General features: G+C 40.0%; 1 protein-coding gene across 4 annotated transcripts in view; it reads right to left on the reverse strand.

The window, feature by feature from the left end:
• Nucleotides 1–3,672: 3,672 nt before the first annotated feature.
• The window catches only part of SH3GLB1 (SH3 domain containing GRB2 like, endophilin B1), a 34,067-nt gene continuing 10,336 nt past the window's right edge, over nucleotides 3,673–27,403 (reverse strand). The window contains exons 3-11 of one of the 4 annotated variants that reach the window (XM_048861385.2): nucleotides 23,541–23,669; nucleotides 21,589–21,722; nucleotides 21,074–21,166; nucleotides 19,365–19,451; nucleotides 17,114–17,137; nucleotides 13,210–13,299; nucleotides 12,569–12,669; nucleotides 7,908–8,139; nucleotides 3,673–4,151 (exon numbers count right to left, since the gene is read on the reverse strand). In XM_048861385.2, the coding sequence (XP_048717342.1) occupies nucleotides 4,044–4,151; nucleotides 7,908–8,139; nucleotides 12,569–12,669; nucleotides 13,210–13,299; nucleotides 17,114–17,137; nucleotides 19,365–19,451; nucleotides 21,074–21,166; nucleotides 21,589–21,722; nucleotides 23,541–23,669 (998 nt within the window). In that variant the 3' untranslated portion in view covers nucleotides 3,673–4,043. The remainder of the gene's footprint in view (nucleotides 4,152–7,907; nucleotides 8,140–12,568; nucleotides 12,670–13,209; nucleotides 13,300–17,113; nucleotides 17,138–19,364; nucleotides 19,452–21,073; nucleotides 21,167–21,588; nucleotides 21,723–23,540; nucleotides 23,670–27,403) is intronic. The other 3 variants (XM_048861386.2, XM_048861387.2, XM_048861388.2) reach the window with 3 other exon arrangements.

Consider the following 27,403-nt stretch of genomic DNA (forward strand, 5'->3'; position numbering starts at 1 on the left):
TGGGTCCTTTGGGGCAAGCTCCCATTCCTTGAACCACAAGTCCTGCTCCAGGAACTGGACCATTAATCCCTCCTGCCTTTGAAAAAACATTCCTCCCACTCTACAGTCTGTTGCTTCCACTCCATAGCTCTTCGCTCCCATTCCCTCAAACTGCTCTGAGCTTTCCCTGTCGAGCCCAGGGAGCAGGTCCTCAAGTAACTTTCTCCATCTGGCCCTACTGTCCCTGCACAGAATAGGTGCAGTCTCCTCAGCCAAACGTCCTGCAACTACAATCTCAAGAGCAGCGCTATACTTTATCTTTCCTTTGAAAGCGGGTATGAAACCCTCCCACAACTTTGTGGTGGAAGGCCAAGATATGGGCACTTTACAGCATCTGAGGAATGCCATTGTTTCATTCAGATGTCTTTTACAGACCGAGAAAGGAGCACCTTCTGAAAATGGTAGGTAGCATGAACTAATGGTTTTTAAAAGTCTAATGCCTTGAAAGTGTGTGATTGGGTTGGTGGGGGGCATTTATTTCAGGGACAACATTAAGAGTTCTCCATTTTTTCTCTTCAGACTGGCTGGCTGTTAGAGAACATAGTTTTGGAAGTACCAGTCTGGAGGGTTTGTGGGGGGTGGGGCATGGGGGAAAGAGAGAAGGTGGCTTAACTGTCCTGAGGTGGGGATCCAGCAATCTATGCGAAAGAGAAGTTTGTACAACTTTTCAACTCTTTACATAATTGCTTAATAGAGAGGCTTTGGAAGCCAAGCCCAATTACACTGCTGTTGAATCTTAAGAACTAGCTGGAGTTTCTGCTGCACCAAACGTTTGCCAACATATGCTCACAGAACTGGGAGATAATTCAAATGGAAAGAGACTATAGTCTAAGCTAGCAGTCAGAACTTGCATAGAAGCGAGAGTGAACCACTTCAAGTGCTCACCTGTTCCCAAACTAGTCCCTGCAACATCAGGAAATGCAACCCCTGCAACCCCAGAGAACAGCAGTTGTGTCTTGGTTGGCGACCACTGGGAGCTGTGGGGTGGGGGGAACATGCCCCTTGGACATATATCCATATAGACACTGGCTTCTGTACATAGGTCACTCACATGACAGAACTCCCGTACCGTCTGCATCTAAACCCCAGAAACACAGACTTCAAGGCATGTACAGGGAGGGGGGAGGCTTCCAATCATGCATGGAGTCCCAGAGAAAGAGGAAGCATGTTGCCCAGGAGAGCCAGGTTTTAACTTACCAGAGTTGGGTTCTGGATCCTACTGAGTCTCAGGGTCCTTCTCCGACTCCTCAGGAGAGGCTTGCTGAACTGGCTCCTCCAGGTAGGGGTGTGGAATAACGTGCTCCTCTCCTTCTCCATAGTTCCTGCTGCCTCCACGACCTTGCCTCCATTAGCATCCCACCAGATGACAAAGCCAGCAGGGTTGATGAGGGGGTCATGCATCACCTCCAGCTCAGTACTTGGAGCTTGGGAGAGCACCTGGTTCAGCTCCTTGAAGAAGGGATATGTTGCAGGACCCCTTCCACAGTAACTGCCAGAGTTTTTTGACCTCTATTACTGGAGCCTCAAGTGCTTTATCCAGTCCTGGCCCTGGGCCACGGTGCAGTGAATGCCCACTTGCACTAACTCTCCAGAACTTCCCGGTACAGGTGTAAGTTCCTGGTGTTGTGGGAGAGGCCGTGGAGGATGGTGAACTTCAATCACAGATTTAGCAGCATCCGAGCATGCTCAGCTGACCAGGCAGCTGCTCTTGCATATTCCGTGTGTGTATGTGTGTGTGTGTGTGTGTGTGTGATGAATCTTTGTAGATTTGGTTAGAGAGTCAGGCAAGAAAGTGCAATGCATTGTGGGAAAGGGGCTAGAAGACTAATTAATTCAGTGCATATACCTTACCCTCATCCACACTACATAGTGGCATGGGTAGGGGGCCATGCCACACCACACTCCAAGGCATGATCATACCCACACCCCTCAGCAGTGCTAGCGTTCTTGCCTTGTACATGCCTGGAAGCCTGTGTTTCCGCGGTTTAGGTGCAGATGGAAGCAGGGTTCTGCCACAAACACGTAAGGGGACATGTGTCCAGAAGCCAGTGTAGACATAAATTATAGGTATGTCTAAGAAACATATTCCACACAATATTGAGTGTTTTATTCAAAGGAAGGTCTAAATGGTAACTCTAGTTCCGAACTGTAACACTGAAAGAGCTGGTCATTGTGGCTCCCCTTGGCCACAGTAATAACATTCTAGGAAGTAAGAGTGGGCAGGAGCAGGAAAAGCTGATGCCACCAGAAGGTATACGTATAAGACACAGCAGGTGGCAAGATGCAAGAAGGTTGAGCCCTTCAACGTGACTGGGGCACTTTTCACCTTTGTTGGGTCAACTGTCAGTCACAAGCCCACTCCAAAGGAGTTCAGCATAAAAATCAAGGAGATCAGTGGTCAAGAAAATTAAGGGGGCACCAGGGGCTGTTTCTGCAAATTAATTCTTACCGTAATTGCAATGAAGTTGTGTTCTGCTTCTGAACAAGCGTTAATGTCTATGCATTCCTCCCAACCTCCCCTTCTGTTCAGAGTGCACCAAGTTACCTTTAGTGATACAATGGTAACAGTTTGGCAGAGTCTTATTACCTAGAAAAACAAAACAGATGCAGCTCCGTTTTTACCTCTGCTCTTAAAAATAAATAAATAATAAGATGGAGTTCAACTGTTTGGCTATCTATTCTAGCCCATCACAGTTGTGTTAGGCCCTCAGAAGATCTCTTACATGTTCCGACACAAGTTCTGGGTTTCCTTTTCATATACATTGTTAAGAGTTAGTTTTGATCATCTCCAGACATTTTATCTACTTTCACTATTTAATAAAATGACATTTCATTAGATCCCCATTATCCTTTTCAAGAGCAAGGCTGCTCTGTGGCAGCAATATGTTGGTGCATCTCAATAAGATGTAACTGACAACTTACTGAAAATTCAATTAAGTCCTTTGATTAGTTTGAAGTTAGTATTAATAAACACTAAGCGCAAGAGTAAATTAGTGAATTGCCCACCTTTGCCTATATGTGACCTTGAACTTAAAACCACATCTGATGCAAAATGCATTCCTTACATGAAAGGGACAATTAAAAATAGCATAAATTGACACTGACTTGTGTTCTGGGGTCAATGTCATCAGTGGAAGTTATGGTTAAATCATTGGGTCATTTTCTTCTCCCAAGACCTCAGTACTATCCTTTCTTACTTATAGCGAATGCAAACAGATGAACGCAAGTAAAATTGCAAACATTTATGCATCCTGTGACATTTATACTCAATGGAATGAATATCTAGAATTTTCCTGGTGCTTGGCTGTTTCTTTGAGTAGACTGCAGTAAGCCAGTTGGAAAGTTTGGGTTGGTTCATGTGTTTGCTTTATTAAAGCTTTGGCACGAGGGAAAAACAAAAACACCAAATAAATAAAAAATAAAAATAAAACCTTGGCTTTTCAACTAGGAACTCAATTTATTTTAAAATTTATTTTAATTTTATCATTAATTGTTAACCACAAATGTCAACAAGTTCCTATTCAATATGCCATGTTGGAGAACTAGAGACAAATATAGTTTCATTTTTAAAGTGTTAACACCTGGTTTTTGGCTATTCACTATGCTGAGCAAATAACTGGAGTCAGACCGATATCAATTCACAATAAATTTATTTTATGTGAGGAAAGCAGCTTGCCATTAATGAAAAATTCAGTAGAAAACAGTGCCTCCTGCTTTCAGTCTAGATTACTCAAAAGTAGAAGCTTGGTATTAGTGAAAACTTCAGTAGAAACAATTCTGTAGGAAACATTCTTGGCACATGAAATAAAAGCTTTAAACACAAATTAAGTCTGAACAGAGTATTTACCATGCAACAATACTGGCAGAAGAGCCAGTTTCTGATGACTGGTATTCTTATCCCTTAAGACAATATCATGGAAGACACTTAAACCTGCTTTATATAAAGTTAATTGTATATAAATATGGTGTCACCGTAACTGGCAGTCTTTATTCAAGCCAGCCATTTAGTTTAGCAGTTCTAAGTAAGTAATAGGCACTTTGCCCTTCTGATTCCCCCTTTCACCCATCAGCCAGTCTGAATCCATACCAGGGACACTGTACACTGTGATCACCTAAAAACAAAAATACACCATTAACATTTGACCTAGAATAAATATTCCTGACAATAAAAAACAACCTATATGCACTTGAAAACTTATGTTCCATCTGTCTTCTCTTTTCCAGACTAAACAAACCCAATTTATTTTTCAATCTTTCCTCACAGGTCATGTTTTCTAAACCTTTAATCATTTTTGTTATTGTCTGAACTTTCTTCAGTTTGTCCATATCCTCCCATAAATGTGGCACCAGAAACTGGACAATACTCCAGTTGAGGCCTTATCAGTGGTAAGCAGAGTGGTAGAATTATTTATCATGCACGCTAACAACACTTCTGCTAATATATCCCAGAACGATGTTTGCTCTTTTTGCAACAGTGTTACTTTGTTAACCCATGTTTAGTTTGTGATCCATGAAAACCTCCAGAACCTTTTCTGCATTCCTCCTTTCTAGGCAGTCATTTCCCATTTTGTATTTGTGCAACTGCTTATTCCTTCCTAAGTGTAGTACTTTGAATTAGTCCTTACTGAATTTCATCCTATTTAATTCAGACCATTTCTCCAGTTTGTCCAGATCATTTTGAATTCTAATCTGGTTATCCAAGGCGCTTGCAACCCTGCTCAGCTTTCAATTTATAAGTGTGCTCTCTATGGCATTATCCAAATAATTTATGAAGATATTCAACAGAACTGGACCCAGAACAGATCCCTGAAGGACCCCTCTCGATATGCCCTTCGAGCTCGACTGTGAGCCATTGATAACTACTCTGAGTATGGTTTTCCAGCCAGTTGTGTACCTACTTATAGCACAGGGGAGGGCAAACTATGGCCCGCGGCTGGATCTGGCCCATCAGGACTTTCAATCTGGCCCACGGGATTGCCAGCCCTGCGGTGCAACAGGGCTAAGGCAGGCTCCCTGCCTGCCCTGGCCCCGCGCCGCTCCCAGAAGCGGCCGGCACCACATCCCTGCGGCCTCTAGGGAAGGGGAGCGCAGGAAACCCCGGCCAATGGGAGCTTCAGGGGTGGTGCCCACAGGTGAGGGCAGCATGCAGCGGAGCCACCTGCCCTACCCCACCCTAGGAGCCATTGCCGGATATGCTGGCCACTTCTGGGAACGGCGCGGGGCCAGGGCAGGCAGGCAGCCTGCCTTAGGTAAGAGGAGCTGGGCCGGAACCTGCACACCAACCCCCTGCGTGAGCCCCCTCCTGCATGCCGCACTCCCTTCCACACCCCAACCCCAACGCTATATTCATGGCCCTACATAAAATTTCCTCCACCCAGATGTGGCCCTCGGGCCAAAAAGTTTGCCCATCCCTGTTATAGTAGGTTCATGTAGGCTATATTTCTCTAGCTTATGAGAGGACTATGAGACAGTATCAAAAGCTTTACTAAAGTAGATGACATCTGCTACCTCCCCCTATCCACAAGTCTTATTACACTGTCAAAGGAGGATATTAGGTTGATTTGCATGATTTGTTCTTGACAAATCCATTTTATTATAGGTGCTTACAAATTGTTTATTTGCTCCATTATCTTTCTGTGTAGTGAAGTTAAACTCACTGGTCTGTAATTCCCTGGGTTGTCCTTATTCCCCTTTTAATACATAGGTATTTTATTTGCCCTTATCCAGTCCTCTGACTCTCTCCCATCCTTTACAAGTTCTCGAAGATAATAGCTAATGGCTCAGAGATCTCTTCTGCTAGCTCCTTAAGTATCCTAGGATGTATTTCATCAGTCCCTGCTGACTTGAAGACTTCTAACTTGTCTAAAGGCATGTCTACACTTAAAACGCTGCATCGGTGCAGCTTCATCAACACAGCTCTAGTGCTTGAACGAAGTCACTAAGCCAACGGGAGAGAGCTCTCCCGTCAGCATAGTTAGTCCACTTCCCCAAGAGGAGAAGCTCGCCTGCCGATATTGCACTGTCTACATGGGAGGTTACATCAGTATAACTACATTGCTCTGGGGTGTGGATTTTTCACTGATATAGGTCCATACTGTAGACCAGACCTAAGTAATTCTTACCTTGTTCATTTCCTATTTAACCTGAGATCCTATTCCATTTACATTGATGGTCTTTATGTTTGTCTGATGACTACTAACTTTTTTGGTGAAAAAACAACAAAAAAAGGCATTTAGTACTTCAGCCATTGCTGAGTTTTCTGTTATTGTCTTTCCCCTCCTCATTGAGTAATGGGCCTACCTTGTCCCTCATCTTCCTCTTGCTTCACATGTATTTGTAAAATGCTTTTTTGTTATCCTTTATATACCTACCTAGTTTAATCTCATTTTGTTCCTTAGCTTTTCTAACTTTGTCCCTACATGCTTGTGGGTTTTTTTTTGTATTCATCCTTTGTAAGTTTCCACTATTTATATGGCTCTTTTCGAGTTCCAGGTCATTGAAGATTAATTGGTTAAGCCAGGATGGCCTCTTACCATACTTCCTATCTTACCTACACATTGATATTGCTTGCTCTCATGCAGTTAATAATGTCTTTTTAAAAAGCTGCCAACTCTCAAACTGCCTCCCCACATAGACTTGTTTCCTTTTGGATTTTACCTACCAATTCTCTGAGTTTGCCATCTTGAAGTCCATTGTCTTTATTCTGCTGTTTTCCCCTCTTACCATTCCCTAGAATCATGAACTATCATTTCATGATCACTTTCACCCAAGTTGTCTTCCACCTTCAGATTCTCAATTAATTACTCCCCGTTTGTCAGAATCGAACCCATAATAGCCTCTGACCTAGTTCCATTCTCCACCTTCTGTAATAAAAAGTCTCCAATGCATTCCCAAGAAGTTGTTGGATAATCTGTGCCCTGCTGCATTAATATCCCAGCCTATAATGCTAATTAGCACTTTCTAATAGATTTTATTGTCAAATAAAAGCCTAATAGTGCCATTTCTTTCCAGGTTCTCTGTTGAAATCAAGTTTTTGTGCTTGTGCACTCATCCTTGCGTGTAACCTAAGCAGAATTTAATGACTCAGTCATTACAATGGTAACACCAATGGGTACTAATGGAGGGAGGTACTATATAACATGAAAAGGGATGGCAGAATTGAACCCCAACTGCTTAACTCATAAGATAACACCTACTGTGCCTGCCTCACAGAAGTTATCCCCATTTTATGATATTTGGATATGCAAGTACCGGGCACTTCAGTGACAGTGAAATTCTGATACATTAGATCAGTGGGTCTCAACCAAGGGTACGTATACCCCTAGGGGTACACAGAGGTCTTCCAGGGGATACATCAACCCAACTAGATGTTTGCCTAGTTTTACTACAGGCTACAGAAAAAGCAACAGCTAAGTCAGTACAAACTAAAATTTCATACACACAATGACTTGTTTATACTGCTCTATATACTATACACTGAAATGAAAGTACAATATTTATATTCCAATTGATTTATTTTATAATTATATGGTAAAAATGAGACCATAAGCAATTTTTCAGTAATAGTGTGCTGTGACACTTTTGTATTTTTGTGTCGGATTTTGTAAGCAAGTAGATTTTAAGTGAAGTGAAACCTGGGGTATGCAAGACAAATCAGACTCCTGAAAGGGTACAGTAGTCTAGAAAGGTTGAAAGCTACTGCATTAGGTTACACGGAGAGGTTTATAGCTTCCACTCCAAATACTTATGTCACTATTTCTATGTTGAATACATCATTTACCTAAAATAGTATTTAAGACATTTAAACTTGTTAGTCATGAGTATACTGGTTTTAAATTACTATGCTATTTAGAAAAAAAACCTCTTACCTCATCTGCAAGAAGGGATAGTTCACTGCTGTTTGCAGCATCATAATCATAGAGAACTCTGGCTTTCCTGCTGCCACTTGATGCTTTCAGTTCACTGAAGCCTGAAGTATTTACGGAATTGCTTACTGAAGGCAATGAAGCAGAGCCAGAAGCCAAGACTGAGGAAGCAGAAACACTTGGTGCTGGGGTCGAGGAAGACTGATTATTGTTAGAGAGGAAGGTAGATGGAAAGCTGTGGAGAAACAAGATGACCACTGACTGAATTATTTCAACACACATGCAAGCAAGTCTTCATCACTATAGTAAGAGTTTCAACTATATGACCCTGTGACCTTTCCTACCAACTGTCTAACCAGCACTACACATTGTGAGAGCTTATTACTTCCTTGAAGTCTGAAGTGTAGTTCTCTTCATGCCAGTTGTATCTGTCAACACCCCAAATGGGAATCACCTTTGATTCATGGATTTCACAAGCAGAACCATTATAGCTGATACAGCTAGCTACTAAGCATTATTCATAAATGATAGGTTTTATCAGTTTCACAAACAAAACATCCAGCTATTGGACATGAACAGGAATACTTACAACTCGGGCAATTCCTCTGACAAGAGAATATATTGCCCATTAAAAACACACACATACACAACCCCCGCACCCCCCCCACAGGAAGCCATTGTTGTGCAAACCCCACTTTCACTCTGCCCCACACCTTCCCATACAGTCTATGTACAAAGTGTTCCAGCCACTCTTGCTCAGACATCTTGCTGCAGATCCCCAGTCCCCCCACCAATCAGTCCTCCTACACAGGCTGGAAACCCCACTGGTGCTACCCCTTTCACTCTCCCGATGTGGGGAAGAGACTTCACCCTACCCTGCCTACTTTATTTCACAACAGAATAGCATTAATGGGATTTCAAGTAAAATTAAGAGCTGGGGTCTTACCATGAGCAAGCTGGAACTTGCATTTACTGGCTGCAAACCCCAGAGTAACTACATACCCAAACAAGAACATAATTTCATCTCCTCAATCAAGATAGAAAATAAGCTAGGGCATCTGCCCTTCTTGCTTGGCAGCCTGCTTCTGCAGAAAGTCTGGCTGTTGCCTGTATCTGACAGCACTCCAGTGGTCACTCAGCTAGTACACAAGCCCAGTGGTCTACAGATCCTCCAGCTATGCCTCATCTATTTAGAAATGTACGGCCCTATCCAGTGTGAAAAGTGCAGCTCAAGAAACTGTCCTGTCACGCTCCATGACTAGTACAATGGAGACTTCCTTATCCAAGATATATAGCAGGAAGGACAGGAATTGGTTTAACCACCACTATAGTTTTAAGTCATGTAGATTACTCCTGTGGTAGTTCTGCGCCAAAAAAAATTTAAAATCCTTCAAATTTTATTTGTCAATAAATAAATGTGGCTCCAGCATGAGGAGCACAGGCCATTGGCTGCACTGAGGTGGGATATCACCCTGAAGCCCCCACCTTCCCTGGTACTGGGACTTGGCAGTACAGCTGCACCTGATCCTGACGCAGTGCAAGGGCTGGGCCTGCCTCAGAAACACCCCAGGGCCCTGCCCCTCTGCACCAGGTGTGGGTGGACAGGCTTAGCCCAACAGGATCTAAGTCTGGAGGACATCAGGCGGAGGGATCCAGGTGTGTGGTGAGAGTTTCTGTGCGGGGCAATCTGGGTGCAGGCGGCTCAGTGGGAGATCTGGATGTACAGGGGCTCATGGGTGGGGGAGGGGAGGAAGGTTCCAGGTGAAGGAGCAAGGGGACTCTGCAGGGGATCCAGGTGAAGACAGCTGGGGATCAGCAGGGGGGTTTGGGTGTAGGGAAAAGGGGCTCTACAGGAGTGGGTCTGAGTGTGGGGGGCTCAGTGGAGTGGGGCTTGATGTCCAGGTGCAGCTAGTTGTGGTTCAGTGGGGTGGGGGTCCAGGTGTAGGGGGCTCGTCAGAAGGGTCTGGGGGTAGGGCTTCTCAGGGTGAATGTTCAATGGGCCTGCTTAACAGGGGAGCCCCAGCTGCTGCTGAGCTCCTGCTTCCCCTATCCCCTTGTCTTCTCCAGCTCCTTCCCCCTCACTCCCACATTCCTCTCCCCTTGCCCTATTCCATCCTCTCTTCCTTCCCCACTGCTTCTTCACCTCACCCCCTTCCCTCATTTCCCCCACCCTCCTCTTACCCAGCCCCACCGTAGGCATTCATTGTTGCACAAAAAACAGGAAGGCTCCTAGCACATAGAAGGGGAGCATAACTAGCACTGGGATCCAGGAAGCAGCGTTCAGCCCCCAAAAACTGTACCCATGGTAGTCCGTTCCCGGCGGCTTCCCTTTGCTTCCCTGCCGTTTTCTGCAAAATCCCCACAAGAGTAGCAGATGCAAGTTTCATAGGGCAGTTTGCGAGACTTTTCAGCCATAGACTGAGCATCGGCAGGATTATGGAGATAGAGTTAAGGCCAAGTTTCAAGACCACACTGACATAGTTCCAAGAACATAGGCAGTTTGTAAAAACATGCTAAAAATAAAAGCACTTTTACATGCCTAGGCAAAGAAATTAGTTAAGAGGAACAATCTTCTTTAGGTTAAAACTACTATGTTTAAAGCAAGTCCTATTTGCTTTCTATAGATTATCAACCTAGTTCTTGAAGTCTGTACTCTTGTCATTTGCTGATACTCAGAACAGTCTTCCAAAAACACTTCATTTGACTTATCATAACAATTTAAGATATCGAGAAATCCATGCCCTTAATCTCATGTAGCTTCTCTTCAACTTTTGATTCTGCAGTATGTGTTGTATACAAGTTACTTAATTTATACTAGTGTACCATCTTTCATGGAGGCTCTCAATGTGTTTTACAGATATTATACCTCTTAACTTGTTCATAACTAGCACTTTATAAGTGGAAGAAATGAGGCAAAGGGCTTAAGTGACAAGGTAGTGATAAGTCAAGAAAAGACCCCGAAGTTTTTCCTGCTATAGCTACTACACTCTCCCTCTCATTAAGGCAAAGCTTATGCATTCCTTATCTATACAGAGAAATAGAACGCCTCATATAGTAGAGCCTCAGAGTTATGAATACCTCGGGAATGTAGGTTGTTCGTAACTGAACAAAACATTATGGTTCTTTCAAAAGTTTACAACTGTAAATTGACTTAATACAGTTTGAAAACTTTACTATGCAGAAGAAAAATTCTGCTTTTAACCATCTTAATTTAAACGAAACAAGAACAGAAAGTTTCCTTACCTTGTCAAATCTTTAACGTTCTTTTTTTTTTTTTTTTTTTTTTTTAAAGTTTACATTTAATAGTACTGTAGTGTATTTGCTTTTTTTGGTCTCTGCTGCTGCTGCCTGATTGCGTACTTCCAGTTCCAAATGAGATGTGTGGTTGACTAGACAGTTTGTAACTTTAAGATTCTACTGTATGTATGTTTTGGGCTTGTTGATTTAGAAGCCCCCATACAACATATGCATTTAGAATCCAACAACATAACAAAACTTATAAATGAGTTAGTGCAAATTATAACACTGCTTCAAATTTTAAAAGATACTAGTTTCAAATGCCAGTTATTTCTAGGTTTGTTTTGATAAGGCAAGTCAATGGTAAAATGGTAAAATTCAGTTACCACCACCATCCCAAAAAAAAAAAAAATTTCCAGCCACTGGGCACGTTAGAATGTGTTTCAGCAGGTATGCTAAGAGTTCTAGATAAAGCAGCTTGCAATTTACAAGTGGCTGCAAAAGAGAATCTTTTCTTCTAGTAAAGAAGTGGTTGTTAATAGAAATTATCCAAATAGGGCTTGTCTACACCTTGAAATACTCCAAAATAGCTATTCCCGAATAATTATAAACCTCCACATGGACACCGATTCCAGAAAGCTTGCTCTCCATTTAATAAAGGGGTCTGGCATACACCATAGTTTCAGAAAAATTCTGATTGGGACAAAGGGTTTGAAAGAGGGAGCTGTAGGGAATGTATAGAATCTATCAGCATACAGTACGATTCTTTAAAGCATTTTAGTATTTTAGAATACAGAGCATATCAAATTAAAGAGTCTTTTAGGCAATAGATGGTTTCTTCCACTTGCTTTTTAAAAAAAGCTTAAGCTATCCAGACTCTAGGCAAGTAGTCTACCTACTCAGTTGCTACTATTAATTTCCCCACCAAGCTTCTCGTATTATGAAATATATTTCTCCCCATAGTATATTGCTTTACTGGTAATCTGCTCTAACTTTGGAGAACACCCCTGTTCTCAAATCATCTTAAGGTCTTGCATGTCAACACTTCTTGACAGCTGTTTGCTAGCATGAATCACCACCAACACAGTAGAATAATTAGCAGTATACTGCTAGGAATCCTCTAGATCTCTACCAGAAGTGATCACGTTAATTATAGACTCCGCAAAGTCTCCGTCTCGCTTTATGCTTCACAGCATTGGCTCTATCTACAGGTTTGGGATTTTTGCTCCACTGGTGCAACAACAACATCATCATCACCTTCGTTACACTGGTACAAACCCTGTTTTGCACCAGTGCAGCACATCTGCATTAGAGGTTTGCAGCACTATCACTACATTAATGTAGTTACAACAGTGCAAGTTTTCCTACCTCTAAACAAGTCCTTACACAAAGCTGTAACTATAACAAAGCTTTTGCAGTTTTGTTACCTTCCAAGTTGTTTCTGGAGGTCCAACATATATTGGTAACATTGTGCATAATAGGTCATCTGAGCTTCAACAAAATCATTCAGACAGCGAAGATGATGTGCCTATAATATAATGAAGGTTTCAAATTTTTAGTGCATATGAAGAATACTATACCTACATTAAAAAGGCTGGCTTGGTAGCTTAGCATCAGTGGCAACCCTGAACTGGGGAGGGGACGGGGGACGACACAAATTCAGGACCCAGACTCACAAGATAATTGGGATGTTAGTGCTCTAGAAACAACATTTTCAGGCCTGAGAGATAGGATACTTGTATGATGCCCACCATTCTTAATTCTCTGCCCAATTAAAGAGTTACTGTAATATACAGTAATTTTGTAATGTGTAGCCTCAACACAGGGTGGGTCTGGTGGTGGTGGGGATCACAGCAGCCTTTGGGCACCTAGGGCCCTGGGGAGACCAGAGTTAAGTTAGCTGGACAGTAACTACAGCTTAGAAGTTGAGATTCAAATGGGTATGTATTGTGCAACACATTTTAAGGTGTTAAGGAAAATTAGCATTTTAAAAGTTTTTCCAAGCAACTTCCTGTAGTTATTTTAGAGGGTCTCAATTTTATTCATTTTCTTCATTTTAGATACTCACATGTGTACTGCTGATGCCTTCCAGCAGCAGTCTGGTAATCTCTGCTTGACGGTCAAATTCACTCTGAGTCATTCGTACTTCCTGTTCAGACTGAAGAGTATAAACTTATTAGAAGTTTGTACAGCACAGCTTAAAACACTGATTACAGTTTCTATGGGAAGGCCATGACCCTATAAACACAGACAGGTGCTTAACTTTATGCATCTAAGTGGTTCCATGGACTTCAATGGGACCATTCATATGCATGCAGTAAAGCACATGTTTAGGTGTTTGCAGGATTAGGGCCCAATTTTGCTTTCACGCTCTACAATACTAAATAGATTACAGCTACTTAGTGTTTTCAAATAGTTGCAAATATGAGACTTTTTGGCAAAATTTTAACAGAATATTTTATTAGTCACCAAGCTTTATGTTTGATCTACCTATCCAGATCTATGGGTGCCTCAAAATTAAGATCTTGAAGGAGAAAATGAAATTTAGATTTAGTCCCACAGTCTGATGTTTTAACCTCTCTGCTAGACTAGAAAATGAATTAGGTCACCAACAGCAGAACATCTTTAAGACTTCATATATAACATTAATATTTATTTTTACAAATCTTTCACATTCCTGGATTGCTCTCATGCTGCCAATTAGCCTACAATTATTAGCAATTTTAGAACAAGTCTAAAATGATCTAGTAACAATAGAGGGCCTCATTTAAACACAAGAGCAAGTCATTCTGAATTCCATGCTGTTCTGAGCAACCAATACCACCCAAATTGCACAGGACTTTTTACCGAAGTCTATATTTCTGCTTATTCTACTATGGATAGTTCCATGGGAACACAAAAGTGATTCATTCAAAGGAATATGCACAGAAGAATTATGGAACTAAAATGTTTCTGGGTTAAGTTTTTACAGCCACTTTTGAAATTGCTTGAAAGACAATGAAAAAGCTGTGGAGAATGAAGTATACAGTGATATTTAGCACACAAGCGAATTCATATTAACTTTCCAAACTTTGTGCAGAGTGTACCAAATGGACAGCATGGGTCCACTAGAACTTGTTCTGTCAGAAGTCTTTCAGGACAAGCTAGCTTACTCCTCCCTCTCCCCCCAAAACAAGCAGTTTTACTTTCAGAGAAAATGGCAGAGACATTTACTATAAATTCTTATGCCTGAAGTGTTGACGCTTATTGCTTCAGAAGTCAGGACTTCACCAGCACAATGAACTCATGGCCTGCCATTCGGAAAGAGCTGGGTAAGAACAGGAAGGAAAATAGGAGGGTTTGTGTGTGTTTTGCTTTGGTGTTTGTGTTTTGGTTTTTTTTTTTTTTGCAGGGGAGAGGCGGGAAGATTGAAAGACGAAAAAAGGGAAGAGTTCCATTTCCTGCTTTTGCACTCTACACATAGCTTCCCACTGGATGGGAAAACTAGTTAACTGTCTTGAGTTATTACAAGTTATTTTTTGGTACTTCAACTTGCAGTAAATTTCAGGTGATTGTTTTTAAACACATGCAGATATGAAGCTGTAGCAAGGCTGATAATTTGCCCTCTGCAGTGTTTCATTAAAGTATCTACTTTAACGATAGCAGAGAAAATAAAGCAGATTCCTTCCCATACCAAGTTGATAAGAGACAAAATAAGAAGTTATACAACTGTGTGTTAAACAGGTGCACACTGAATTAGTTCACCAGACAGAAGGGCCTTTGGAAGCGCTACTGCTTTAAAGTCAAGCTTACTTGCTATATGCAGAGAGTTCCTTGAATTGGCGGTTGCGATGGCATGCTCCAAGATCTCTAGTTTCCTGATCTTCCCACGCATTGCCTCATCCCCTTTTTCACTGCTGCTGATTCAAGTGTAGCATTATGGCATACCATTTATATCCCTGGGGTAAAACTTGTATACATGCACAACTGACATTCTGAGTTCACGCAACTTGTAACCTTATCACCCCTGTTTTTGAGAAGGGTAAAGGAAAGAGCCTTGAAATGTAAATCTAGGCTACCCTGTCCCTCAGTGTAGAACTGCAACCAGAGTCAGTGAAACCTCCTGTTTGAATAGGAAGTAGCAGGCGACTGGCGCTGTCTTGCCATGAAGAGCCCTTGATGTGATACCTGCTCTCCACCTCAGTTCAGACCATGGATTTGTAAGCCTTCTAGGCTGAAAAGCTTATTATAGATAACCAGTTGATTCGGAGTACAGTGCGTCCAGTGCAGGCCACACTTCAAAAAAGAAGGTTAATTGCAAAGGACGCAAAAGAGCTACAAGACTAATTCAAGGTCTGGAAATCATGCCTTGTAGTAAGAGACCAAAGAAGTTCAGTCTATTTAAGTTCACTCTAGAGAAAGTTAAGGGTGACAATCACCATCTACACATGCCTACCTAAATGGGAAAGGTTTGACAGACTAAGCTAGTAGAAGCAGGCATAACTAGATCCAATGGTTAGAAACTGAAGCGAGACCAATGCAAACTTGAAATAAATCACAAATTTTATTTTATTTTTTTTTTTAAAGGCAACTATATCCATAAGATTAGTTGTTCTCGTGGTTAAGTGATTCTCCATCATCTAGAGTCTTAAAAGCAACACTGGAGATCTATTTCTAATGATAAGCTATTTCAAAACAGAAGTTACGGTTTGATTCAGAGATTAGTTTATGAATCAGACTCCCCTCCATCCCCAGGCTTTCAATAAAGGGGAAGACAGATCAACCTAAATGCATTTAGATCAGTTACTGGGCCTTCGGAAGGAGGCATGAGCTATGGGTTGGAGGATTGGACTGGGTGGTCTCTGGTTTTATTACTTTTTCATTTTTTAAACCCGACAGCACTTACAGCAATAGATAGGTACTTTATAAACCTAATAAGGCATTCAGAGTTTCTAGCCTCTCTCTGTTAAGATTTGAAAACAAATAAGCCAATAGCTAGCGTTGAACAGTTGCCACTGGATTTTTCCTTAGATACACATAACTCAGTCCCCCAGAATTGGCTTTTGGGATGCAAGACAGCTCTCTAGAGTAGACCACTTCTCTGCTAGTTGGGTGATGGAATGCCATTCAGGCTGCTGCCAACTGCACTATGACTATTCTCCAGCATCCCCCAGAGAGCTGCTTGTAGCTCCTGTCACAGAATGGTAGCTCAATAGTATGGAACAGCATGATTTGGCAACAAGCTCTGATGTTCTACTCCCAGCTCTGACTTCTTAAGACTTTGCTTCTTAGTTTTGCCATACGAAAAGAAAGGGGAACCAGTTTAATAGTGTTTATGATAGCACTGCGTGTGTGCTAAAATCCAACAGAAGGCAGACACAAGCCTCTGGTAAGTCAAGTGACGTCTCAAAGTATCATCTTGTCAACCTATGGTTTTGTCCTGCATTCCATTACATTTGCGGGCAATGAGTGCTGCTCCTTTTTTCACTCTCCTTCAGATGAGCTTACTACTTCAGCAGTATCAGTTCCCCATTTGAGTACTAGGAGGCCGACAGTTGAACGTCTGTCTTTTAATTGTTTCACAAAATCCTTCAGAAAAAAAATCTACAATGCAACTTGTTACTGTGATGAGTTTGCAATAAGATACTATCCTAAGAAATTAACTTTTGTAAGAGAAGCCCTACTGTCTTGTTACTTGCAGGCTTACAGTCTTATCATATTATATCTTGCCACAAGAATGTCACATGATGGCAATGGTTACTTAGAAACAGTATTTCTTCAAATTCCAAGTTTATTCTAAGCACTACTCTGACGATGTACCTCACTTCACTACTGGTATCTGAAAGTCTCTACAAGAGGCTAAATAGTTAATGCAATACAGCAGAATGACTGCCAGCAGTATATTAACTACAAGAACACCAAACACTCTTTATTACACTGTACCAAACAAGTAATTGTTTCATAATGCTGCAGTTTCTGAACCGTTTACTTACTTTTGTCACTTCCTCTGCCCAAATCTTGTCAGCATTAAGAGTTAAGACAGACAGACATTTAGAACAGCAGAGAGTGGTTTTAACACAGTAAAGCCATACTTGTGTGTCCTTTAATAATTCTGCCCCCACATCCCCCCACGAAGATGTAAAGTTTTTAAAGAGTGGACAACTGTGACTCATTGCACCCATATGAAGGCCTTTGCTATGAACTATGTTCAGTCAAGAAAATGTAATGCATTCTTTAAACAAAATAAAGAATTCCAGTTTAAACTGCATACCTATAGCACTATATTACGTACATTATGTGAGGTTATAGAGCTATTATAAACTTAAGTGGATACGCTACAGAGCAGAAGTGATGAAAATCCAAAAATTGTCCAAATTGGGAACTTGTCCGTAAAACATGAAGCTCTTAAAATGTAAAATATGTAACCACTTGGAAGATGGATACAAACTAGACAACAACCTAAATTACTTACTGCAAGTTATAAATAAATTAAAGATTTTTAATTTAGTTATGGATACTTTAAGGTTCGCTAAGGTTGAAATATTGATCAACTGAAAGATATGCTCACCCTTCACAAGAGCCTACTAGACAAAACTATGTTAATATAAAACTGTGAAATTGAGACAAGCGATTTCTCTTGCCATCTTAATTCCATTATTGGTTGCGGCCTCCACAAGGATTTGCAATAAATTGGACAATTTCAGTAAATTGGACAATTGATTAAAATTCTATTGTGACATCTCAATAATAAGTTAATATGAAACTTAATACAGCTACAACAGGAGTCTTCCTCACAATGCAGCTTTTCCTCTAGTTTATGATGTTGAAATTAGAAGTTTTTTGGAAAGCCATCCTAACACCGTCAAAGTTGTGGTTAAAACATACAATTATGACCCAAGACTTCATTAGTTTTATAACTAGAGGTAAGATATTTTTGGTTTAACGATTCACTGTCCATCAGCAATGGAACCTTTAACACTTCAGTGTTGATTTGTATTACAGGCCCCACTGAAAATCAATGCCATATTGTACCAGATGCTGTACAGACTGAGGACAACGCCACCAGAATGAGGAACCATCACAGAATATTATGCATGTTCTGCAGAAGTAATTTTGACTAGCATGCTAACACTGTGGTCTAAAAACTGTGTAAATATTTTCCAGGCTGAGAAAGAATCTGCAAATATTTGCAACAAGTATCTTGCAATTGTTATTTCTAAATTAGCCCAATGATCATATTGCAATATTCATAGTTTCAATTGTTTGTACAATTAGTTTGATATCAAAAGACAAGAAATAGTCCCTAAAATATTTAGATTTACAGTTTATTCCAACTGTGATAGAGATGAGACCCTGATAGCATGAAAACTACAAAGATTATGATGTTGAGATTATTTATTATGATAATTCAAACATCTGGAGTCTAATCAGATGCTATGGGCAAATAGGTTGCTCATAAACTGTTATATCAATACATATCTATGTGCATGTGTGTATATATCTGTGTTCCTGGTTCATTGGGTGGGTTTACTGTGAATCTGGAATCATTAGGAGGTAATTAATGCAAATCCATAGAAATACGACACAGACAATTATATATACTGGCTTGGACTGGGTTCAAGAGGTGAGCAAACATCCCTCTCCCCCCAGAAAACAGTATGAAAGGTCAACCTGCACTGACTGTGGATAGAACTCTGAACCACACTGGATGATGGGTAATCCCTGGTAAATTTAATTTGTGTTTATGACACTATTTTGATGACATGTTCTCTGTAATGCTTTTGACTGGTTTGGGGTGCCCTCAAGGACACCATAAAGTAGTGTGAGGTGCAGTTACTCTGAAACGGCCCTGTACAAAAAACTATGGGGAAAGTCAAATAATGCATTTCAGTTGTTTTCCCACAATTGCACTTAATTTTTCAATAGTAAAAAAATTTCAAATTGGAACATTAAGCTTTCTGACATCAGTAAAGTTGTGGAAACAAGACTATAGTATTGTACACTTTAGATTATTGGATACAGTCTGACAAGGACAATTTAACAATACAGAACCATGAGTCATTTATCTAGCAATTCCCCCCCCGCCTTTTTTTTAAAAAAATATAAAGTAAGGACTCTAAGAAATTGGAATATTGATTCTGTTCTCCATTCCAAATATTTGATATGACAATTAAGGCCACTAGAGATGGATAGCAAGAGGAAACACTTTGTAAAAGAATGTATGAACACAGAAGGCCAACAAACCTTTAGCCATTTTACATGCAGCAAGTTGAGCATGTAAGAGACATTTACCATAATGTTATTTTCTTCGGGCTGAGAGGTGTTTAGTTGCTTTAGGGCATAGATAGAGACAAAACCAGGTTATACTGTTATTACTATAGGTGAACAACATGTTACAGAACACAGAATAGTTAAAACACTGCAAGATTGAACTAAGCAAGTGGTGAAGCATACCTAGAAATCCAGACAGTTGCTGGTTTAATTCAAGTAGTTTTATTCAGCCATCTTAAATACTGCTCTGGGCTACTTCATTTAGCTATTAAACATAATGGTGCATGACTTATGAAGAGATTAAAGTTACATGTTACTCCATCTGCATGTGTTTCATTTTCTTTTACAGAACAGAGGAAAACATTTGAAATAAGACCTGAGGCTATCACAAAGACGAGCACTAAAACCCTCAATGAAAGTGTGCGCTACTGACTCAGACATTCACTACAGCTATCAAGCCAGATAAACATCCCTCAGAAATAAATAAAGAATGATCCATGGTAACCTGAACCAATCCCCTTACACTTCTTCACCCCCTCTTGATCTTCTGGCTTCTACTCTGACCATTCACTACCAACTGCACAGTAAGACTTTAGAGGCCCCTTTGTGTATACTCTGGAAGCTTGAAACCCAGTGTTCAAGAGGAAGAAAAGCATTAAAATGTTCTTAGTTTGAGTTATCAGCCACTAAAGTGGATCTGGAATTGAAGTATAGGCAAGCAAGAGGGGAATGTAGATGTACCTTTAATTCCATCACAAATTGAGGTGTACTTTATAAAATGCAGGGAGGCATACCTGCGCTAGCTTTCGCACAGAAGATGTGATGTCATGCGCTTCAGTGCAGGCTAGCTGCCCCAGTTCAAGTGCACCGCCCAGTGGGAGCGGGCATGTATTCTGGTTGCTAGCCTACACCAAGGTCTGCGCACCACATCTTCACCGCTATGGTTGTCCATGCTAGCTAAATTAAAGCTAATACAGGTATTACACCATAATTTGCAATGTGGATATACCCTAAGAAGTAGGAAGTCTCATGATCTACCACCAATGAAACATTGACAGATAAATGTTTACAAGAGAAGTATTTTTCTATTACTAGTCCTGTAGTAATGACCAGCAAGTAATTTGTTCCTCTGAATAAATCAGCAGATTAATTTCCTCCCCCAACTAACAAAAATATAATAATGCATGTAAGCAAATCACAACATAACTTGAGATAAAACTAAGATGAATGAGGCCACTTAAACGTTTTGGAAATGGTTGTTCCTGGGATTTTTATGTTTGGTAAAATGTGTATCTGCTACACTGGCCCTAGCAAGCTAATACCTAAGGTAACAGGACTTGTAGCTGTTAATATGTAAAAAGGTATAAAGATGTGATAAGTTCCCTGAAATTATGTAAAATGTGTGACAAGCCATTTCAAAGAAAAAGACAAGAATATTTAGCAGAGGGCAAGGCTGAGCCTTCTGAAGGCTCCAAACTAGTCTACTTATGCTCCCACACTTCTAACAATCAAAGCACCAAAAAAATATTTTATATATATATATAAAAATAAAAAAAAGTGTCTGGCTTCTAGCATAAATAATTACAATTTGCATAGGGCCAGAATTGTCTATGTTTGAGACCCAAATGTGGAGAGTTATGGTGAACTTCTTGGTTTTTTAATGAAAAGATTATTCTACTTACTGCAGCTCTAGCTTCTGCAACTTTTGCCTTCTTCAGTCTGGTTTTTGCTGCATCCAAATCTAGTCTTTTATTTTGCAATAGTTTGCGTTCTTTCTGGAAGTTTAGGAAAATCAGTTGGTAAAAAGGATCATGAAATAAGTTGTGGGCTTGTACTACATAAAGATCACTCACTTACTACTGTGGATTATATTTGTAACATACTGCATACAAGCAGCCTCCTAAAACTGACAGCACAGGCATAATTAGATCCAGATTTTTATTACTATTATTTTAACTCCTATCTAAGATAAGACACTTACTAAAAGTGGCAGATACTCAAGAAAATTTTCTTGAGTCAGACAACCCCCCCCCCCCAAGAAAAAAAACCCCATGACATGCATTACTTAAGACAAAAGTCTCAACTGCTTTTTCCTTATTGTAAGTTTAAAGAAAACTCCATGATTTATCTATCCCTTCACTTAAATGTTTATATTTAGAACTATTTACAAATGTTTAAAATACATTTGTCAACTTACAGTAATTGTTTTATAATCTCCTTCTATAAAATTTCTTAGAGGAGTGAGGAAGTTTATAGCAGATGTTTGAATTAGTTCTCTATCTGCTGTTCCAATTCGCTTTTGTGTTTCTCCACATTTAATTAATGCATTTCCTGCAAAGGAGAAGAGACGGTTGTTAAACAGTGATTCCTATAAGTGGTTATGCAAATTTCTACAAGCACAAGAATTTAGGCCAACATTTTGAAGAATTACCAAATGCTAAACAAATAGCTTTTAAAGAAAAAGTTAGAACCGAGGCTGTTTTAATGAAAGTCACTAACTGGAAGTTGTGAAGGAATTAACATTCCTCGTTAGATCTTAATCTATTGAGCAGTTACGGCACTGTGGTAGTAGTACCAACTATGGCAATTCCATTTCGCCTTTGCTAATGAAAGTTCTAATTGTTAGTATTAGTCCAGAAGCAGTTTCCCCCCTTTTGACCGTTTGATTCACCTATCTGAGCTTTTGCTAAATAGAAAAATGTCAACTGTTGAGAATGCTTTTTGCATTTTATGTAAACTCTGAAAGTCTACTTTTGAAGACACAGGTAGGCTTTGTACTTTAATACAAAAGGTTAGTAAATTTGATTCTGAAGAACAGGGTTATGAAAACAACTTCAGAGAGACACCATGATCAGATGCTTTCAATGATCACACATTTTACTGTTCTTAGAATTTTTAATTAATTAAAAGAGGAAAGGGACTGGGGACCTTATCATTCAAAGTTTGTTTTGTATGCCCTGGAGGTATGGAACTTTTCAGTGCAAGTGCTAATCAATACCAGTTTCCTACCAAAATTCATCCTTGCTCAACATGTTAAGTATCACGCAATGAAACTATTTGAAAGCTAATGCTGTAACTTATTTATTTTTGCATCCTAAAATGAATCAATCAAGTTGCAATGGCTGCATACTTATAAGAAGTTACACACACTGGTATGAATAAGCTGAGTTTCATTTAGTTTGTTTTATATTAAGACTAGCAAGCTTCAGGCCTGGTTAATACTTGGACAACCAGCCACTGATGTTTAAAGTGTCTTGTCACTTCTCTGATTGTAAAGGTTGCCATTACTGAAGTTATGCCCATACACTTTCTGTGAAAATCTATACTTGGATGCTTCAAACAGAAAGAGTAGGTTATCTTCTACTTAACAGAAAATCCTATTAATTTCAGATGCAAAGATCTATGATTCAATTCCTTGTGGAAATTCATCTCACAAAACAAGGTTTTTTGATTTACTTGCTCAGCTGGCTTGTGTTCTGAAATGAAAATTATCAAGCTTTGTAGTACGTGTATTTTGGCAACAATATACCTATATATTAAACAGTTGGTTAATTTTAACTGTTACCTATATTAAACTGATGGGTAGGTTTAAGAGAAGATGAGAACTGGACTTCATGTTATTAAGACCCAGTCTCTAAAATTTTCCTTGAAAATACCAGAGATGACATTATAGAGGAGTACGTTTTTGGGGGAGTAAGAGAAACATATCCATGAACAAATCTACTCTAACTCTAATAATCCCTTGAAGAAAGTAGTTAAAAAAAAAAGTCAGGACTATGAAACTGCACTGAGATTTTAAACAAGAATGTAGTTGTTTCCCACAGCATTTCTACTCTGCACACAGTACATATGTATTTCATATCTTTTTCAAAGAAATCACTGTATTCAAAAGAAAGGAACTCCATTTTTCCCTTGTGACTCGAAATTCATAGGGAAACAAAATGTGAGCTATCTGTTCAGGTAGTAAAGTTATGCATCCACTAGGGGGGTAGAGTTAGGGTTCCAACAGCAGCTATAACTAATGCTACCCTCATCTTCATTTTAGATTAAGGCTTCAGAGCTTTAATATTCTCAAAGATGTACATTGAATACATAAATTTGTGCAGTTATTATTTTGAAATTTGAGTCATCTCTTTGGCTCGAACTTACCATATGCTGTTCCTGGGCCAAACTCATTCCCTGCATCAATCATATACTGGCCTAGTAGTTCTGGGTTATTCATACGACTTGGTGCTTTGCGGTCCAGCTTCTCGTAGACAAATTCTTCTATTCTAGCATCTAAAAAAAATGTTATTTGCTAATTTGAAGTGCAATTACTGTAAATCAAAGCAGTATTTAAAAAATACTCACTCATAGAAAATCAACTTACTAATTAATTCATTCAAGGAATATCAAAGTATTAGGTAATTGACGAAACCGGATAAAGTGATTGTCACTACCTATGATAAGTTAGTCTAAATCTCCATCTGCTCTGTTTACAAGTATTTCTAATATTATCCATGAAAATTCAACACAGGCTCTTGTAATAAAGCAAATTCATACCTTCTTACACATCAGCAGTATCAGAGGTTATGCAGGGCACATCATCCCTAACACTTGAGCCATACCCATTGTCACTAAATGCAGTTGCAATTTCGACTGATTTCATCTGTAAACTAGTGTAGACCTAGCCTAGCACTTTCGTCAGTATAACTTATGTTGCTCAGGGGTGTGAAAAAAAAAACAAAAACAAACAACAACCCAAAAAAACCCCTGAGTGACAAATTACACCGACAGAAGCACTATGGTGTGGACAGCACTATGTTGGTGGGAAACGCTCTCCTGCAGACATAGGTATTGCCACTCATTGGGGGCGGGGTTTAATTATATTGATTGGAGAGCTCTTTTCCATCAGCTTAGAGCTACTACGCGAGAGATCTTACAGCGGCACATCTGCGTAAGTACAGCTGTGCCGCTGTAAGCTCTCTAAGGTAGACATGGCCTCAGTAAGCAGTTCTGAATTCACCAGGAACAGAACACAGCCTTCTTCCCTAGAGCCACACAGACGTCTGTTTCCAAAAGTACTTAGTAAAAACTCTGCCTCTAGAGTCAGTAGTAGAGATCACTACATGTAGTGAGTGAATCTGTTGAGTATGAAAGAGGGTTTTTGTTTTTGTTTTTTAAAAGACACTTGAAGTCTAGAAGCCACACAAGTTATGCTCTCTTCAGCTTTCATTTCTTTAATATTTCAAATCTCTAATGTGCTAGAGATCGGTTTGACACTGAGCCTTGGATGTGAATACACCTCAAACTTTGACTTGGCTAGAATCATGATCTGAGTTTTGTAACTTTGGCTGATCTCTAATTTCATAAAGAGCACTTATGCTTACCACTGAAACTGTCATACACTTGTCACATACATCTGCCACAAGTTTCTCGTGAGCTACAGTAGCATTTTGGGGTTAGGACTATTGTATAGCGCCAAGTAGGCTTTCCCTACATTAGTGATTGCTTGTACCCTTTAACTGTAGCATAAACAAATCCGTTCACCCTGTTTACATATCCATTACTACTACTTAGAATCCAGCATTCTTCTGTAGCAGAGCCTTTAGTTCCATTACTCATAGGAAAAAATGGCTGTGCTTGGATTGTGGAGAGAAGATATACATGTCTTAAAGGTACCAAATAAAGCATTTATGCAGAAAGCATTTGTCAAGGTTCCTCCCCCACTCTGAACTCTAGGGTACAGATGTGAGGACCTGCATGAAAACCTCCTAAGCTTACTTTTACCCGCTTAGGTTAAAACTTCCCCAAGATACAAATTAATTTTATCCTTTGCCCTTGGAATTTCCACTACCACCACCAAACTTTAACTGGGTTTACTGGGAAACGTAGTTTGGACATGTCTTTCCCTCCCAAAATCCTCCCAACCCTTGCACCCCACTTCCTTAGGATTTTTACTAAACCTTCCCCACCAATTTGCATAGGTGACCACAGACCCAAACCCTTGGATCTTAGAACAATGAAAAAGCATTCAGTTCTCTTACAAGAAGGCTTTTAATAGAAGTAGAGGAATCACCTCTGTAAAATCAGGATGGTAGATACCTTACAGGGTAATTAGATTCAAAACATAGAGAATCCCTCTAGGCAAAACCTTAAGTTACAAAAAAGACACACAGACAGGAATAGTCATTCTATTCAGCACAGTTCTTTTCTCAGCCATTTAAAGAAATCATAATCTAACACATACCTAGCTAGATTACTTACTAAAAGTTCTAAGACTCCATTCCTGTTCTATCCCTGGCAAAAGCAGCATACAGACAGACACAGACCCTTTGTTTCTCTCCCTCCTTCCAGCTTTTGAAAGTATCTTATCTCCTCATTGGTCATTTTGGTCAGGTGCCAGCAAGGTTACCTTTAGCTTCTTAACCCTTTAGAGGTGAGGATTTTTCCTCTGGCCAGGAGGGATTTTAAAGGGGTTTACCCTTCCCTTTATATTTATGACAGCATTAAAGAAAGCATTTTTTAGAGAAAAACAGATTAAGGTGTGACACTCAAGTTGAAGAGAGATAGCTGATTTGAACTGAGTATTTTCAGATTAGATCAGAACTGAATACAATTCAGAGAGCTGAAAGTAAGGTTTAGATAGCATTATTGAGATATTGCCATCCATTCATTATTTACACTGTAGTTAATGACTCAGGCTTCTGGTTAAACGTTTAGTGAGACATTTTATAAGCTGTTTATTTTTTTCTCTTAAAACCAGAAATCCAAATTATGTAAGTGTTTAAGTTTATTTTCTCTATTATTTCAAGCCAGAGACTCAAAGCACTGTAATTTTATTATTTATAGTCTAAACTGTCTCTGGTTCACTCAGATTTTAAGTGAATAAATTTGACAAGTGTTTCAGATCCTTAAGTTTGCTGATGAAGAGAGATCAGACACTGCACTGGAACCTAGATTTGAATAATAGACTTACAGTCAAGCCAGGGTGACCACTCAGCTCAACCTCCCATAGCACTCCTGCCAAGTAGATGGCCCAACTGAGTTCAGAAGGGGAACCTGAAGCTGTTGCCTCAGCATTACTGCTGCTCTGCTCCTAGCAGCTGCTCCATATGAAGGACAAGGAAGCATTGCTTACCTTTAGAGTAGGGGAACATTAGTTCTAGCTACCAATTGTGGTAAGTGTGACTTGTTGCCAAATACACTGAAACCCTCCCCTACATGTCTGAATCCCCACCATTTCAAAGGTGTGGGGACAGAGGGGGGAGAGAAGGGAGCGAAAGGGGAGGGAAAGTTACTTAGCTTGGGGACTCACATCTTTCCCAATACCATTTGTTTATCAGCCACTCATCTACTGAGGTCAAAATTCCCTTCAATCATCCTATGGCTGTAGGAAGCAAAGAACTTAACTCTCTGCTGCATCTGCTCCTCCTCTGCCCCAAAGAAGAGAATGGAGGTAGCATTTTTGTTTATAGGCCATTCTATTTATGTAATGGGGAACTATAATATACAGGTTTCATAGAATTTGGCTTTTAATTATATTTCTATTCAAGGTCTGTGTATCCAGCTGCTGCAGAATTTATTCTGGAATCCACCTCTTGCAACAAGTATGCTCCATGATTTCAGCACCATTCAGTTAAGAGAAGTGTTTTCTATTTTTCTGGATGTCAGGAAAACTTTGAAGATGTGAAGGAAGAGTAAGTTGGAGGTCTGAGTATACAAACTGCTTGAAACAATAGCTCTGAGAGGCATGAATTGTTACACTTACCTCAGCAGGTGAAGACTGAAACCCAAAGATGACCATTTGCATCTATACGGTCAACTATTTCACTGTCGCTCATTTTGGCGGACATATGCAGCTAATGTGCTTGTTCCACAATCCTAAACTGCCTTACTCCCTCCTGGATACCATGAGCCTCACTCACCACTTTATGCAGCGGCCAAAACACTCAGCTTCACCTCTGACAGGTTCTAGAAAGCAACTATGCTTTAATACAAAACTGGCATATTAAACTAAGTGTGGAACACCA

This window comes from Caretta caretta, chromosome 8 (genome assembly GCF_965140235.1).
Source record: "Caretta caretta isolate rCarCar2 chromosome 8, rCarCar1.hap1, whole genome shotgun sequence".
NCBI classification, from domain to species: domain Eukaryota; kingdom Metazoa; phylum Chordata; order Testudines; family Cheloniidae; genus Caretta; species Caretta caretta.